General features: G+C 48.6%; 6 protein-coding genes across 6 annotated transcripts; 4 read left to right on the plus strand and 2 right to left on the minus strand.

Annotated features, from left to right (window-relative positions):
* Positions 1–123: 123 nt before the first annotated feature.
* Positions 124–1,398, plus strand: N7537_011525 (THUMP domain-containing protein; the record flags this gene model as incomplete). Its single annotated transcript, XM_056902579.1, has 6 exons — positions 124–220; positions 269–400; positions 478–628; positions 723–937; positions 1,077–1,217; positions 1,273–1,398. Exons 1-6 carry the CDS (start codon positions 167–169, stop codon positions 1,396–1,398), a joined length of 819 nt encoding a protein of 272 aa, XP_056747866.1. The 5' UTR covers positions 124–166.
* A 1,637-nt stretch (positions 1,399–3,035) lies between these two features.
* On the plus strand, positions 3,036–4,149 carry N7537_011526 (phosphotransferase family protein; the record flags this gene model as incomplete). The annotated part of the gene is made up of 2 exons (XM_056902580.1): positions 3,036–3,946; positions 4,017–4,149. The coding sequence occupies 2 exons, from the start codon at positions 3,036–3,038 to the stop codon at positions 4,147–4,149; spliced, it is 1,044 nt and encodes a 347-aa protein (XP_056747867.1).
* Positions 4,150–4,548: 399 nt separating this feature from the next.
* N7537_011527 (uncharacterized protein) lies at positions 4,549–7,835 on the plus strand (the record flags this gene model as incomplete). The annotated part of the gene is made up of 6 exons (XM_056902581.1): positions 4,549–4,635; positions 4,694–5,033; positions 5,087–6,661; positions 6,717–7,272; positions 7,329–7,450; positions 7,504–7,835. 6 exons carry the CDS (start codon positions 4,549–4,551, stop codon positions 7,833–7,835), a joined length of 3,012 nt encoding a protein of 1,003 aa, XP_056747868.1.
* Positions 7,836–8,640: 805 nt separating this feature from the next.
* On the minus strand, positions 8,641–9,678 carry asf1 (nucleosome assembly factor ASF1; the record flags this gene model as incomplete). Its single annotated transcript, XM_056902582.1, has 4 exons — positions 8,641–9,031; positions 9,101–9,409; positions 9,472–9,511; positions 9,570–9,678. The coding sequence occupies 4 exons, from the start codon at positions 9,676–9,678 to the stop codon at positions 8,641–8,643; spliced, it is 849 nt and encodes a 282-aa protein (XP_056747869.1).
* A 509-nt stretch (positions 9,679–10,187) lies between these two features.
* On the plus strand, positions 10,188–13,469 carry rna14 (cleavage polyadenylation factor subunit RNA14; the record flags this gene model as incomplete). Its single annotated transcript, XM_056902583.1, has 4 exons — positions 10,188–11,093; positions 11,169–11,600; positions 11,654–12,647; positions 12,697–13,469. 4 exons carry the CDS (start codon positions 10,188–10,190, stop codon positions 13,467–13,469), a joined length of 3,105 nt encoding a protein of 1,034 aa, XP_056747870.1.
* Positions 13,470–14,339: 870 nt separating this feature from the next.
* Positions 14,340–14,908, minus strand: N7537_011530 (uncharacterized protein; the record flags this gene model as incomplete). The annotated part of the gene is made up of 2 exons (XM_056902584.1): positions 14,340–14,563; positions 14,632–14,908. The coding sequence occupies 2 exons, from the start codon at positions 14,906–14,908 to the stop codon at positions 14,340–14,342; spliced, it is 501 nt and encodes a 166-aa protein (XP_056747871.1).
* Positions 14,909–15,660: the final 752 nt, after the last annotated feature.

A 15,660-nucleotide genomic window follows, 5' to 3' on the forward strand; every position in this document is an offset into this window, starting at 1 on the left:
ACAATATACCGCATATAAAATATCGGAACATAGTACGATGTATTAAGCATCTGTTGTTGAGCCCCGGCTAAACCCAATCACAACCATCTCCCGGCCGATCACACAAAACTCCCACCCCCACTACCTCAGACCACCATCCTAACATATCAAAGCTTGGTTTGTCTAAATGGGGAAAAGAGCTATGCCTGACAAATCAAATCGCTCGTCAAAGAAGAAAAGGGTTAGTTTCTACATCTTGCATTGCCAGAGCACTAACTAATGGGATTAGGGTGGTGGTGGAAAATATGGGCCGCAGAAAAGTCGCGTCGCTATTGAATCTGGCGATGTGGGTGTCTTTTTGACATGCGATATGGGCAGAGAAGGGAAATGTTTATCTGAGGCAGTGGATATCTTTTCTCAGGTGGGATGATTTTTTTTTTTTTTTCCGTTTTCTCACACCGGAGGTCATTCCTACAGTTTCGTTGACTTTTTATCTAGGCCATTGAGGGCACTGAAAATCAAGAGGAGGAGGAGCAAGATACCGATGATGAAGATATCGAGGCCCAGATCCGAAGGGAACTGGAGGGCCTACAGCCCAACAAAGATAAACGTCGTCAATTCGAGCCCATGCAGATGGAAATGCCCTGTGGTAAGTCGACGATTATGTTGTATTCCCAAAACAAACGCCATTTCGCTTATGCGCTCGGCCCTTGGAACGATTGATTGGTGCTAATCTCTAATAGTGACATTCATGCGTCTTGATCCCTCAATAGACCCAGTGAAGCTTGTGCACCGTCTGTGTATCGAAGCACATGCCCACCCGGAAACTAAGAAGAGCCGGTGGATTAAGCGCATGCATCCAGTCACGTCAATCCGCAAAACTTTGAGTGTGGATCTAGCGGCTTTTGCCAAAGAGATTCTCAAGCCTCATTTCCATTCGGGAGGGCCGCCGAAGACGGTGAGTTTAAGGCCCCCTACCTTCCCTCTTTGGGCTGTTGGGCAGTCGGAGATACTACTGATCTGGGAAATGATCCGATCCTACTTTTTGCTGTGAGGAGAAATATACTTTGAGCATTGCTGACTTGACATTTATTTAGTACGCCATTCGGCCTACTGTGCGAGGCAATTCGAAGCTCAAGCGTGACAGTATTATCAAGACTGTTGCTGATGCTGTCGGACCTGAGCATCCAGTGAATTTGACGAACTATGACCTAATGATCCTCGTCGATGTTGCCCAAGTGAGTACCAGAAAACAAACCCTATCCTACCAAATCTTCAACTAACTCGTCACAGAATGTGATTGGAATGAGTGTAGTGCAAGGTGATTACGATAAGCTGAAGCGGTTCAACTTGGCCGAAATCTACGATCCTTCCCCAAAAGAAGAGCCAGCATCGACGGCCATTGAATCTAAGGCTTAGTATCAATGGCACAGTACTTTCCACATTAGGCACCAAGTTACTTTAGTGGAATCTTTTTATACATACTATGACCCATGTTACTAGTCGTTTTCTCTTCTGTCGTTCCGATCAATTCAACAAGAGTATATCAAAAAGACCAGGAATCCAGTCATTCGGCGTCATCCAGAGCATCGAAATAATCTCAGGTGGATTGGATGCAGGATGGGCTCCAAGTTACACATATTCGATATTGGGTCCCGTAAACAATAATGTTAGTCGGAGAACCTTCTCCACTTGACATTATTGTCGAGTTTTCCGTAATCAATCTACTATCGTTAAAAGAATTGAAGACCATTAGAGGATAATCGATGAGACATCCACGAAGAAAGCTGGAACCCCCTTATTATATTTATATTTTATATTTTATGTGCTTCTTTGGCTTCCTGGAGTATTGTTTTATCGTTTGGGGGGTTGAAAAGGGAAAAAGGAAATACTCTAGGAAGTTGGAGTGGATATATAATTGACACGACATCAACTGTATCCACGCTAAAAGCACACTACTTTATGTTGAACCCCCCCCCAAGTCTTTACTACACATCACATCTCCTGCAGCTAGCCCCGAAAGATGCTACATAAAGATGCTACATTACGGAATAGAGGACCCTAAAATCCTGGCCCGCGACTGTGCAGTCATAAGCCATCCACAGGCCCATAGGTCCCGGCGGCATGGACGAATCAACTCCATAATTCAAAAAGAGTCAAAAAGAATTATAAAACAGAAGATGGGAGCTATATGGAGATCTAAGGGTCTACTTCAGAAAGTATTTGTAACGCAAGTCATTTAATTCAAGAAAATCTCCGGTGGCTTGGACCCAGGGAGCGTTCCATACCAGTTTCAGAAAATAGAATCGATTATCAACCCGGAATAGACCGTCCAAGTCCACCGCAAATAGGGAAATGAGTGAGCTCGGTAAGGAGCCGAGACGAAGAAATAGAACTTTGGACTCTATATTTCTGGATCCACGGGAAGAATTCGGCAAGGGACGATTGTGATTGGTTGAAGGGTCAAGTGCTCGGATGATCAACTTTCTTAGAGCGGGATCCTTAGGCGAGACTGCTTCACTTAATTTGCTTGTTCCCATATTTCTTGTTACTCGTGGGCCAATGTGATAACAGAGTCCGTAATCTCGCTTGCGAATACTTCCCTAGCGAAACATATTCTTCCAATTTGACTCCGCAGTCTATCTTCGACCTAGGATAAAGCTTCTCTGTCGTATCTCGCGTGGATAAACCTAGAAGCGCGAGTCATGGCGTTGAAGACACGCTGTCACTGTCCTTCTATTGCGGGTTACGTATGTAGACGATCATGGCGGTCCAATTTGCCCCATTGATATTCAACTCCAAGGAGTAACTACTCCGTAGCCCGATTATGGATTCATTTTCACATACTCTTTGTTCTAGAAGCGAGACTTGCGCCACATCTGCTGGGATATATCTCCTCGGCATATATTCGTCCTTGCCTTGCAATGTCTATGACTCGCGATAGCGTTGTTCATACATCACCCCGTGTCAATATATTTTCCAAGGTTCATGAGTCGTAGCCTTGCTTATATAGCATCCCACTCTGTTTACCAATCTTCCCTACCGAATAGTTCACGATGCAACAACTTAACTGGAAAACATGGTCTGCGATGCCATCACTCAAGGGAACAAACGGCAGCGAATCTTTTCATCGGCAGTCTCGTGCCGAGGTAGACGAATACCATAGACTGGACGATGTCCTCTCGCTGCTGTTTCCTTCCACAGTTCGTGTGCAGCACTCACATCCTATTTTCGGCCACATGCACTCATTGCGGCGTCTGACGCTGTCGAATGGAGCTCATTTGTTGCTCAAGGGGTCTCCATCATCAAGGACCGCTCTCCTTCGACGTGAGCGGTCGTTCCTCGAAACTGAAGCCCAGTTCCTTTCCCTTCTAACGCAAAGTGCAAACCCTTGTATCCCTCAGCTCTATCATTATGATCCCCACGGAAGACTCTGGGGATCTGCCTACTTGATCCGACAGTACATGAAAGGGAAGAGTCTGTCAGAGATGGAAGGCGAGCTCACCCCTCAGCAACGTGACGGTATCGACCGCCACTTGGGCTTCTTAGTGAGCGCCATCGGTCAAAATGCGGCCCCTGGTTTTGGCTCTTTGCAGCAAGTGGCATTTGGCGCTGGAAGATCCTCCTGGCGAGAGGCCTTCTGCGCTCTGTTTGAAGGCATTCTTCGCGATGCCGAGGACATGTTCATCCACCTTCCTTACTCGGAGATCCGACATGAACTCAGTCGCCTGGCACCTGCTCTTGAAGATGTTTCGCTGCCACGTCTTGTGGTCGTGGACTTTGGTCGACCCTGCCACGTTTTGGTGAACGAAGAGTCTGGACAGCTATCTGGTATTGTGGACTTCAGCAGTGCCGTGTGGGGTGATGTGTTGATGGCAGAGATTTTTGCGAATGCATCCCCTGCAGTCTTACAGGGAGCAGGGATGGCGATGTCCAGGACAAGGGAGGAAAATATCCGGCTGGTGTTGTATGTGTCTGAATGCTGAATACTGTCTCAATTACTGTGCATTGTTGCTAACTCTTTCTTTTCAAAATAGATATGGGTGCTACCGGCTGGTGTCCCAAATCACTGTGCAATATTATCGAAACCGAGACGAGACGAGCGAATTTGATGCGCGGAGACGATTGACAACCACGATTGAGGAAATGACGAGGCTTAAACTGGCATAACGTGGCAAAATGATTTAACTGAGCGCTTTATATGTCCGACGTGATACCTAGATGATCACCATTAGACTGGTTCTGTTGCATAGCGAGCTTCCTTCCAGCGACGGGCCGGCCCTATATAGCTGCATGCGATTTGGAGTCTTTATCTTTTTTGCATTGATAGCGTTTTTTTATCAAATTGTTCCAAGCGAAATAAAATTTGTTCTCATATCAATCTATGTGTTATAGAACAACAAGACCTTGGGAGAGAGAAGAATCAAGTTGCCTTCAATGCCAAGTCGGAACTGATAGGGCGATAGGGCGGAGCGGGGCAGATCCGTTGTTTAGCTTCTGCATGGCGTCAATGGTATTCTTTCTCCGCACTTGACCATTTCTACTTTTTCTCATACACCTCTATCGCAGATGGCTCAGTTCCTGCGAGGAAAGCAAGCTGGTATCCAGAAGGATCTGTCTGAGGGCTTGTCCCCGGACTTGTTCGTCCTGGACGATGTAAGTTCTTGGCATCCCAGGCATCTCTTTTTTTCCCAACTGACACCGCTGTTCTCAGTTCGCACGATGTGGTGTGAACTCGCAGATTAGTACCATCGCATACGATCCTATACAATCCCTCATCGCAGTCGGCACCAGTGATACCCAGTTTGGAAGCGGGCAGATCTATGTCTTTGGGCAACGACGAGTTTCGGTGGTCTTTGAGTTCCCGCGGAAGGCGTCTGCGCGGTTTCTTCAGTTTTGCGCCGACAAGCTGATCAGCATCGACTCCAAGAATGAAATCTGCATATATTCCTTGGTGACTGGGCGCATGGTGGTTTCCTACGCGCCACCGGGCCAGGTGACCGCTTTGTTAACGGACCCTTGCTTGGATTATGCGTTTATCGGCATGCAGAATGGTCCGTAAATTGATTAGGGAACCGAAAAGAACCGAAAATTGACACGTCAATAGGTGAAATTATTGCGTACGATCTCGATCGAGAGTCCTTGACGCCCTTCAAAGTTCCGAACTTGTGGTTGGAACGAAACCCCCGCGCGCGGTTCTTCCCCGTCGTCTCCCTGGAGTTCTCTCCTCGAGACATTGGTAAGATCCTAGTGGGATATCCAGAGGGAGCGGTGACATTTACATTCAAGCAAAATCTTGCTCAAAAGTATTTTGTTTACGAAATCCCTCCTGGGGCACCGGGTGGAGACTCCCTACCATCCCACGACGTGCGCAGACCCAAATTGACCAACGCGATATGGCACCCCAACGGAATCTTCATTTTGACTGTTCATGAAGACTCGAGTCTAGTGCTCTGGGATACAAAGGATGGGCGCAAGCTTCATGCCCGGACTGTCCAGACTCCGAATGTCGACCAACCAGGTGCTGGTGGCAGACCAGGCTCACCTGGAGAGGCTACTGGGCCCAAAGAACGGATCACAAAGGTTATTTGGTGTGTCAAAGACAACCCGGATGATACTGGTCTTTTGGTGGCTGGTGGTCGACCAGTAGGTGATCAGACCAAGGGCCTCATTTTCTTGGACATGGGCTCGACGCCCAACTACCAGACATCCTCGTGGCAAATTCTATCTACTTATCTCGAGAGGCCACGGCGACAAATCAACCTCTCTGTCCCACCGGGAGCTAAGGTTGTCGACCTTTGCCTGATCCCTCGATCCTCGCCCTACTTCAATGGCGCCCATGACCCAATCGCACTCATAGCTATGTTATCATCGGGTGAAATTATTACCCTGAGTTTCCCCAGTGGACACACAATCACTCCCACTAACATGCTTCATCCGTACCTCACCTTCGTCCATCCATTTGTAAACAAAGCCGTGCTTACTCCCGTTGATCGGACGGTGTGGCTTGGTCTGAGAGAGCGCCGGTCGCAGGGACCCAGATTTGCAATGGGCGGCGTGGAGGCGAAGAACCCTCTCAAGCGCTTTGAGAACCGCAATGTTATTTCGACCGCACACGCAGATGGAACCGTCCGTGTCTGGGACGGTGGCCACGATGATGAAATTGAGAACGGCGACGTGGTTCAAGTTGACCTTGCCCGTGCCATAGGCCGAGTCGGCAATATCGAGGTGACCGAAATGTCTCTCGCCAGCGGCTCAGGCGAGATGTCTATTGGACTCAGGACTGGAGAGCTTGCTGTCTTCCGATGGGGCAACAATCCCTCATACGGGCGTGAAGAGTCTCCTGGTGTCAATGACGGGCCAGGGAAGCTGACTCCGATAACCAAGCGGACTGACCCTGGTCTCAAGACAGGAATGCTACCTCTAACTCTTTTGAATATGCAACAAGGTCCGGTGACGGCGTTGAAGCATGGGCAGGTTGGATTTGTAGCGGCCGGTTACCAGAGTGGTACTTTGGTGATTATTGACTTGCGTGGGCCTGCTATCATACACACCGTACACATGTCAGACCTCCTTAAGGGACAGAAGCGGAGTAGTTTCCGCAGGAACCGTGGCTCGGATGAAGTCCAACCAGAATGGCCCACTCAGATTGAATTCGGTGTCATGACTTTGGATGGCGAAGGTACCTATGCACAACTCGGGCTAGTGGATTAGACCATGTACTAACTGTGCTCTAGACTACTCGAGCATTTGCTGCTTTGTCGGCACGAATAGGGGCAATGTGGCAACATTCAAGATCCTTCCTGCTTCCAATGGCACCTATGAAGCTGCTTTTGCTGGGTCATCGGCTGTTGAAGACAAGGTGATCAGTGTCATTCCCATCGATGCCGAGTCTGGTGGTCTTGCTTTGGCTACACCAAGTTCAGTCGGAGGTTTGAGGAGTGGTACGAAAACTAATGGTGTTGTCATTGCCGTAACTGCCTCTGGCTGTCGAATCTTCAAGCCCCCGACATCAAAGGGTGCCCACAAGGCATGGGATGACTGTCTCTGCGACTCAGCAGCCGTTGTCAAGACCGAGGGACGAGGCTACAGCTTGGTTGGTCTCTTTGGTGACGGCCACGCACGAGCTTTCTCGATCCCAGCTCTTCGAGATATTGGTTGCACCAAGATTAACCATATCGCGGATATGCGACGCCTCTCGGAAGCTTGCATTACCCCTACTGGAAACATCATGACATGGGTCGGCCCTTCAGAGGTCGGAATGTTCAATGTTTGGGGAGGTGGAAACGGCCTGTATGCGTCCCCCATCAATTCGCTGAAACATGGTGCTAATGCTAACTCATGCACAGGCACCCCTCAAACGACAAGCTTTACAATCCAGAAGCCGTGGTTCCCCCGCGTCCAACCATCACGAACGTCCAATGGATATCCGGTACACAATATATTTCACCGGCTGACATGGACATTCTAAGTATGTCAACCCCCGTCAGTGCCAGTATAATTGTAAACTAACATCAAATCTAGTCGGCGGTCCGGAGCGACCACCATCGAAGGGGATGGTCGAACAGATGAAATTCGAAGAGCAAGAACGCCGAAGAGCACTAAAAGAAGGACGGACCCCACCGACACCGGCACAGGGTAGTAGCCAGGAAGGCTACTGGTCTTACATGTCACGTCAAGTCCAAGAACGCACAGAGCGTCTCGGGATTGTCGGAGATAGCATGGACAGGCTTGAGGAGAACAGCAGCGGCTTTGCTAGCGATGTTAATAAATACGTCCAGTCACAAAAGAAGAAAGCTGTCATGGGTGGTAAGTCGATCTTCCTCCAGGTCCACAGACCTATGTGTAGTGTTTAACCCCCTTGCATAACTGTCGCTGACCGGTCTTTTGACAATAGCGCTTGGTTCTAAATTTGGCTTTTAGGCGATATCTCCTACCGAATACAAGGTTTTCTAAAAATGGGTGAACTATACATCCTAGGAGTCTACATTATTTTTCCCGGCGTCAGGCTAGTTAGGTCATGGTGGGATGTGACAGATCACTTAGCAATTTCACCCCTCCACTTGACTCCCCGCTTCAAGCTGGATCCACTCGTACAATTGTAGGTGTTCGTTTGTCTCCTTTGGCAAACTTAGAGCAGAAGCTATCAAAGCTAGTTCTAAGACATAAGTACACCTAGCTACGTATGAAATGAAGAAAAGTACATAACAACAATGACTTTGATAAAGTGAGACACAAGTTCTCGCTAGTACGTAGTAAGTACATCCGTAAGTAAGGTAAACGATAGACTGAGGCTTCGTTGTAGTAAATAGTTCGGCGGAAATACAATATAGTATTTCATATATTCAAGGCGATTCGACATTCATCGATGCGAAGTGGGTTTTACGTGGTACAAAACGGCCTCACAGCTGTGCCTATTACTACAAGTAGATATTCAGAGGAAAGGGATGGATATAAACGGCTGACTGAAGGTCAGTGGGATTCAAAATTATACCAATTCTATTTCATAGACGTATCGTCAATGCCAATTCAGGGTAAGAACATGGAAAATCAGTCCAAGGGTCGTAAACATTGCGTTCTGGCTGTCGTTAAATAGTATTCAAAAGAAGAAGAGTTTAAAAGCAAAGAAACCACTCCTGCGGGTCGGTGGGACACCATGACTTAGTGCACCATGAGCTCGGGCTGCGGCTGGTGAGTAGGCTTGGTGGCATCGTCCTTGTGTTCTGCGTCGTCGCCCATCTCGACATCGTCGTCACCATCGCCACCCTCTTCCTCATCAAGATCGTCCTCATCGTCGTCACTCTCCGCCTCAAGATCTTCACTTTCGGCATCGGAGATCTCTTCTTCCTCGTCCTCCTTGCCAGCAGGGGCCTCGGTGCCTTCCATTTCATGGTCATCACCCTCGGCGGGCTTATTGGAGTCCTCGAGCTCCCTGAGGAGCGCAGCCTCGAGCTCACGCTCCTCGGCACCGTAGGCTCCACTGTCATCGTCGAGACCATCGGCCTCGGGCTGGTCAGGCGGGTACTCGGCGGGGGCAGAGTCATCAGAGTCCCTAAGAAAGAAGAAAAGGTAAATAAAAGCCCCACTTGGTATGTAAACAAACAAAACGAGGGATTCTCACCATTTGATGGCAAAGCGGGTCACACGGGGCTTCTCGGCGAGGACATTGCGGCGAATGCGCTCAATAACGGGCTTCGCAGGGGGCTCGGCTGCCAGCTCCTCGCTGTCGTACTCGTTGTTCACGTAGTAGCCAACACGGACGAACTCTCGGCCATCGTAGCTGCAGGTGAGGAGGATGACGGTGACGCCAAGCATCTCGGAAGTAGGAATGCGCTTGACATCAGGTGCGTCGGCCTCGAAGATGAACTTGTTCACTCCGACCGGGATGGGACCGACGAGGAGGGAATCGAGTTCTTGGTCATACTCGGAGCTGCTATAGTTAGACCCTGCGGGATTGGTATGAAACAAGGAGTGTTGGGAGGGTGGACGTACGAAGTGGCGGATCCGACGTAGGTGAGTTTCCATTCCAAATCTGAAAGAACTTGTTAGAAAACTCGACTGGAAAAAAGGGAGAACAAGCGAATACTCACCCTTCTGAAGCTGCTCAAGACACTCGAAGGTAATTTCGAATTGGTAAGAGGCGGTGAAAGGAGCCGGATTGTTGAGGTTTTTCACTCCAAGGAGTGAGACGACAGACATCGTGATAAGATATGAGGGTATGTACGGGGAATTAAAAAGTCGAAGAGGCAAGAGTAGAAGATTGTATAAGTAGGGGGAATGGAAAGAAGAAGAAAATAGGGAAAACAAGAGAAATTAACAGGTCCACAAGAATGCAGTTTACTCTTTAACCCCTCTAGATCAATGCGAGGAGAGCCCATCGATCGACGCGCCTTTCGCGTCCCTCGCATTGTCCTCACCGCCCGCACGTGACCCCAATTTCACTACCCGGGCAACTTGCATCACAGTCATCGCAGCTTTGCTCACTCCTTCTTGGTCATTATATGCTATTAGATACATTGCGGCTGAGGGTTATATCGTCAAAAGTGGCTGTGCTCCACCTTAACCCTCGACCTTCGGAACATTTGTCTTTATTTTAACTCACCCTGATATCACATCGCGCAAACCCTGCTTCGGCTTGCGCCGTGACCTGACGTTCCTAGTTGCTCACTTTTCCTCGACCTTGCGGTTATCGCATCAATCACCCTATTATGGCGGACGATGAAGCTGAGGCTGCCTTCTTCCAGGCTCAAGCCTTGAATACTGATTCCCAATCCCCCACCGTGGAGCAGGAAGGTGATAACTCAGACGCAGAATCGGATGACTATGACCCCTCACTGGCATTGGGGGATCAGTACTCGGCCTCATTTCCCGAGACCCAGCAACCTGATGCCGGTCCCGCTGATGCAGCCCCCTCGGATGAGACCGAAGATTCCATCCCCAACCCGACTGTCGCCTCCGATGCAGATGTCGCCTCAGACGCAGACGCTGGCCAGATTAGTGATTCCCCCGATCCTTCTCAGAACCCCTCACGTGCTGAGCCGTCGACACCCGCGCCAGCAGCTGCTGCTAAGGCACAGCCCAAGACCCGAACAATTGGCGGATTTGAGGTTGATGATGACGAGGATGATGAGGGTGATGCGGAGTATGAGCCGCCGGCTGTACTTGGGGGTGAAGATGTCAATGCTGTGTCTGTGACCATGTCTGAAGATCCCAGCTCAGGAAATGCAATGCAAAACACTTCCCCTGATGTATCATCACACCAAGCTGAGCAGGCACCTGCCAGTGGACCAGATGTTGCCAATAGTTCTTATTCTCCTGATCCTGTCTATAATATCGATCCCTCTTCTGTTCCTGTCCAATCTCAATGGGCTGCGCAAGACTTGCAATCCGGAACCATGCAGAACAGTACTGTTCCTACTTCTGTACCTGACTCTCCTGCTTCAAAGGGTCGTCTGGCCCATGACCGTGTCGGCATGCTGGAAGACCGGATTCGAGAGGATCCCCGAGGTGATATCCCTGCTTGGTTGGAGTTAATTGCCGAGCACAGGGGCCGCAGCAGACTAGACAGCGCACGCGACACTTATGAGCGGTTCTTGAAGCTGTTCCCCATGGCGGTAAGTCTTCCCTTTCCGTGTCCGTTCTTTTTCTCTCTTGGTAAGGTACACGATTGCTAATGGGATACATCTCAGGCCGACCAATGGGTGGCCTACGCCAGCATGGAGTCTGAGCTCAATGAATTCTTCCGCTTGGAGCAGATCTTCAACCGAACGCTCCTGGCGACACCCAGCGTTCAGCTCTGGTCTGTCTACCTCGATTACATCCGTCGTCGTAATCCGTTGACAACAGATGCCTCTGGCGAGGCACGGAAGACCATTTCATCTGCATATGACATGGCCATTCAACATGTTGGCATGGACAAGGATTCCGGAAACATCTGGACAGACTACATTGAGTTCATACGTTCTGGGCCAGGCATGGTGGGTGGCTCTGGGTGGCAGGATCAACAAAAGATGGACCTACTGCGAAAGGCCTACCAACGAGCGATTAGCGTGCCGACCCAAGCTGTTAATACTCTCTGGAAGGAGTACGATCAATTCGAGATGAATCTAAACAAGCTCACGGTAAGCTGGACGGAACCAGAATCCAACTGGCTTGTATTAACATTTTCTACCAGGGTCGCAAATTCCTTCAAGAACATTCGCCGTCCTACATGACTGCGCGTAGTTCATACACCGAATTACAAAACATCACCCGCGATTTGATTCGTACTTCTCTTCCACCACTACCTCCTGTTCCTGGCTCTGAAGGCGATGTTGAATATTCAGCACAAGCTGATATATGGAAGCGCTGGATCGCATGGGAAAAAGAAGATCCCCTAGTACTGAAAGAAGAAGATCCTGCTGCTTACAAGTCACGTGTGGTGTACTTCTACAAACAGGCACTCATGGCACTGGCCTTTTTGCCCGAAATGTGGTTTGATGCAGCCGAGTTCTGTTTCCTGAACGATATGGAAGATTCCGGCACAGATTTCTTGAAGAAGGGCATCGACGCGAACCCAGAGAGTTGTCTGCTGACATTCAAACGTGCGGATCGACTGGAAGTTACCTCAGATTCGGAACAAGATTCCGCCAAGCGCGCTGCCAAGGTCCGGGAACCATACGACAAGTTGCTTGATGCGCTTTATGAGTTGATCAACAAGGCTCGCAACCAGGAAACCCAGGATGTTGAACGAATCGAAGCTTACTTTGCTCCACAAAACATGGAAACCCAACCCCAAAATGAGGATGAAGATGATCCTGAAGCCAAAGAAAGAGAAGCCGCCAAGACGGCACAGATTGATGCTGCCCGAAAGGCCCATTCCGTTCAGATCAACATTATCTCCAAGACTGTCTCTTTCGCATGGATTTCTCTCATGCGCTCGATGCGTCGGATCCAGGGTAAAGGAAAACCGGGAGAAATAGCTGGCTCTCGCCAGATTTTCGCTGAAGCGCGCAAGCGAGGTCGGATTACCAGCGATGTCTACATCGCGAGTGCTCTGATGGAGTACCATTGTTACAAAGACCCTGCGGCCACCAAGATCTTCGAGAGGGGCGCAAAATTATTCCCAGAGGATGAGCACTTTGCGCTCGAATATTTGAGACATCTGCTCGACATTAATGATACCATCAGTAAGTCGATATGCCAAGTTTCTAAGAGACCTACTAACCACTGCCAAAGATGCCCGAGCCGTGTTCGAAACAACTGTCAGGAAATTGACATCGAACCCGGAAAACGTGCACAAGGCTAAGCCCATCTTTTCCTTCCTCCACGAGTATGAATCACGCTACGGCGACCTCACCCAAGTGATCAACTTGGAAACCCGCATGCGTGAACTATACCCGGAGGATCCTGCTCTGGAACAATTCGCCAATCGTTACTCTAACTCCAACTTCGACCCTACTTCCGTGCAACTAATTTTGTCCCCATCCCAGACAAAGCAGAAGACACAGATGCCAGGAATCTACGCGGAATCCCACGGTTCTCCCATAGCCAGATATATGGATACCTCTCTCAACTCACCTAAGAGACCTTATCCTACTGATGAATATGATGAAGACTCGGGGCGCCCACGAAAGTTTGTCCGTGCTGAGTCACCAATGAAGAGCGCGCAAGCTCGGCGTCTCGAGCAGCCGAAGCGAGTACAACAGTTGAATGGCCAAAACGCCTCATACAGACCCCAAGGATCTCCAGCTCCTCTGCCTCGTGAAGTGGTGAATCTCTTGAGCATCCTGCCTTCTGCGGCTGCCTACAACATCACCCGTCTTTCTCCCGAGAAAATGATAGACCTCCTTCGCCACGTTGAAATTCCTTCCGACATTTCCCAAATACAGATCCCGCAAACTGCACACGGACCAGGTGGAGGTCAGAACCCCTACTCCGGTAAGATCATCATCTATCTCTCCCATAATAACATTCTTACTCATACGACATCTCTAGGTGCTTACCGTTGAGCCTGTGGTTGCTTCTTCTTCTCTGAGGACATTCATTCATTTGCAGTGTAAAATCCCTTGCTCTCTGCTTTTGCAATTTCATTCCCCCGGCGCGCAAAATATCCAGATTTGTCTTTTTTAGGACTTGATGACCCAGCTCTTTTTTTCCTGGGGGGCATTTCATGAAACATGGTCGGGGCATACGCAGTTGTTCAGAGCCCCCTTTGCATCTTCTATCGGCGTTGATCTATCTGGCATTTTTTTTTCGTCTTCTTTTTTTTTCCAAATAGGGCCACAGGCCACCAATTTCTGCTTGCTGGTTGGGCCCGCCGAACCATGCTTTGTACAGAAAGCAGATAATCTCACAAATAAATTAAGCAAGCACTCTGCGCATTCACTTTTGTAGATTCTTAATCATCTTGGAGTACCTAAAACTGGCCCCCTCCTTTGCCCATAGATATTGCCTTCATGTCTGGACGACCGATTTTTCTCCGAACTCCCGTCAATGAAGTCGAAGTGTAACTAACATTTTCTCGGAATAGCAGTCCTGGCAAAGAGGTAGAAGAGTTGGTTGATTCGCCTGAAAGTCAGAGTCTCGTCACTCTACAGACACTAGGGAAAGAATAAGTTATCCAGAGAGCAAAATCATTTCATGGGTGTCCATGCAGTTTGTAATAAGCTTAAAGCAACCCCTCTTGGCACCGATGGTGGCATCTGCACAAGCAGGGGTACTAAATGGGCCCCTACGTCATTCTATACTCCACAAAATAGGAAGCCCTAGGAAATGTCCTTTAGCTTATACAATTGCGACAGTGATGGGAAAAACTGGCGACTGTCACCCCAATTCGGACACATAGACCTAAATCTATACATAAGGTTTCATACTCTGTTTCATGATACTCCGGCTCGAACGGCTCTCGACCTTTTCAATGGCTTCTCAGGGTACTGTTCTTGATGGAAGTCGGTCACACACCCAATGGGGTTATCTTCAAGGTTTTGATCGCAGCATGTAAACGTAAAGCAGTGTGGGAAATCCTTGCGCATCCCATCGGTGTCCACCTCAAACTCATCCCAATTGTCAGCAAAAAGATCTTCGCCAGTGGGCTCATTTTCCTCTAATTGCGGGTTAGCTTATTGAGCATACTGTACTGGACCGCGATCCCAATTTTTTGCACAATCGTACCTGGATGATATCGACAGGCTTTCTCCGTATTAGTCGTAACATCGAATTCCTTCTCGCAATGGATGCAAACCGCGTAGCGCGGTACTGCTCTCTTATTGCTATCAGAGCTCTCTTCGGTATCGGTTGCCATTACCAGAAAGTGACTCTCGGCTTCTTTGCGAGCCTGGTCGTTTTTCGCGCAGATGGATTTGAGAACCACGCGCAGCCTCTGATCGGACGCGTCGTTGATCGCGCGACCGAGCGTTGTGGCCTCGAGTACTTCCTCAGTGATTGGCATGAGGGTCTGTCTTATGCTGGTTGGTTTGACTTTGTTACTTCGTTGACCAAAACTGTAAAGTAGTGGGTTGTTACAAGATTTGTATTAGTTAGTTAGTTTGGATTAATTAGTTAGTAGTTCGGGGGGAAAGTACCAAAAAGAATAATGGGCCCGTGCCGCGGATATAGGGTATTATCTTTCGTATCTTTTTTTTGCTACATAATGTAGCCCGGATCTTGAAGACGATTCCAGCCCTCTCTTAATATTAATATTGAAATTATCACTAACATTCACACAAGAATAGTCGGCCATGTCTGTGGCCTCTATCCTTGAGTACGACATGACCCAGTTAGATCGATGGCAGTGTTCTTAAGACGTCCTTTCAAACGTCTTTCTACATGTCTTCTTACAGGTCTCATTTCAGGTATTTCTTTCCCTTGTTAGTTTTATAGGTAGATGGCAGAAAAGGTGGAAATAGGCTTCATTTATGCCAACAAATTCTATGTATATATAGCCTTTGAATTTGGTCAAACCACAATAAGTCAAACCCACTAACATGATAGATAGGTTATCCATCATGCCAATTACTTATAGGCCATCCAATTATCTAGAGAAAAGGTTGGGTTGCGTAAGGGCAGTGGAATCTCCATAGTCTTCGGAGACTATTTATTCGGTTTCGTAGGTAAGGTGAAACTGCGACCTAAGTGAGGACTGGATATTGAAAACTACTATGGTCGACCTACATTGAAGTATTTGAGCATTTCTTACTTTGG

The sequence above is a fragment of the Penicillium hordei genome (assembly GCF_028827395.1).
Source record: "Penicillium hordei strain IBT 12815 chromosome Unknown utg000006l_segment0_segment0, whole genome shotgun sequence".
NCBI classification, from domain to species: Eukaryota; Fungi; Ascomycota; class Eurotiomycetes; order Eurotiales; family Aspergillaceae; genus Penicillium; species Penicillium hordei.